The following is a 1,089-nucleotide window of genomic DNA, read 5'->3' as shown; positions in this document are numbered from 1 at the left end:
GAGAGAGAGAGAGAGAGAGAGAAAACAGACAGACAGGCAGGAAGGCAGACAGGCAAACAGATAGACAGACAGACAAACAGATAGACAGACAGACAAAGAGTTTACATTGATTTGTGAGGCATTTTCCCGGATATTGTCAAAAAAGCTACATTAACCTGATCTTTTCTTGCAAAGTTCTATCTGTTCAGCAGGCTACCTAGTTTTGATAAATTTGAGGTAAAAAATTTAGAGCGTGTCAAGATTTTTAGAACGCAATTCTTTAAATATCTTGATAACAATTCTGAATAATCTTACGATTCTGACAGAGCAGAAAGAACATTTGGTTTCTGACCTCATAGTCTTAGTAACTTTAAACCGCCAGAAATGTCAGATAGAACTTTGTAATTCTGAGGTAGCGACATCTCTACCCACCTCTGGCAGTGTCCGGCCGCCGGCCAGGCAGAGGAACTCGAGAACGTTGTCCACACAGCCAGAGTCCGACATGCCTTCCTCGATGACAGGGTACAGGCCCTGCAGCTTGTCCTTGTACACCGTGCTGTTCATGATACCCTCGCGGGCCTTCATCAAGTTGCGGTTGCCGCGAAGTGTGTTGATCTCACCGTTATGCGCCAGCAACCTTTGGATCAGAAAACATTAGTACATTTTTTGTGGCACACATGTTTATTTTCCAGTTGTTTTTGTCCTTTACATTTGGTGGGGAAGGTGCAGTTTCAATTTCTATTCTTTTCACTGAACAGGGATAATAAAGTGTCATTTCAATTTAGCACTATAACTACTCATTACTGGCAGGAGAAAATGTGAAGTTCTGCCTTTCTTTGTCACAGCTCTTCTGCTTTTGACACAACTGGTTAAGTCTTACCGGAGATGGAAGTTAAATTTGGAGGTCCCACCTCTGTTATTGTTAGCGATCCATGAGGTCCCACCTCTTAAATAACCACCAACTGAGTTGAAAGGGGCATTAAACCTTTCACTTGCACACTTACATAAGGTTAAAGTGAGTCACTTATCCAGATAGCAAGTTTGATCATTACCTACAGGTAGGCTAGTAAATAATGTGAACACCCTTGCCTGCTTCAGGAATGGGACCCC

General features: G+C 42.5%; 1 protein-coding gene across 1 annotated transcript in view; it reads right to left on the bottom strand.

Moving 5' to 3' along the window:
- The window catches only part of LOC101863618 (putative glutamate synthase [NADPH]), a gene marked incomplete in the record, with an annotated part of 111,454 nt that overhangs the window by 65,095 nt on the left and 45,270 nt on the right, over positions 1–1,089 (bottom strand). Inside the window, 1 exon segment of the mRNA XM_005109316.3 lies at positions 412–616. Coding sequence (XP_005109373.2) covers positions 412–616 — 205 coding nt within the window.

The sequence above is a fragment of the Aplysia californica genome, unplaced genomic scaffold (genome assembly GCF_000002075.1).
Source record: "Aplysia californica isolate F4 #8 unplaced genomic scaffold, AplCal3.0 scaffold00766, whole genome shotgun sequence".
NCBI lineage: Eukaryota > Metazoa > Mollusca > Gastropoda > Aplysiida > Aplysiidae > Aplysia > Aplysia californica.
The sequence above is the reverse complement of the archived record's forward strand: the minus strand, read 5'-3'. Positions and strand labels throughout refer to the sequence as shown.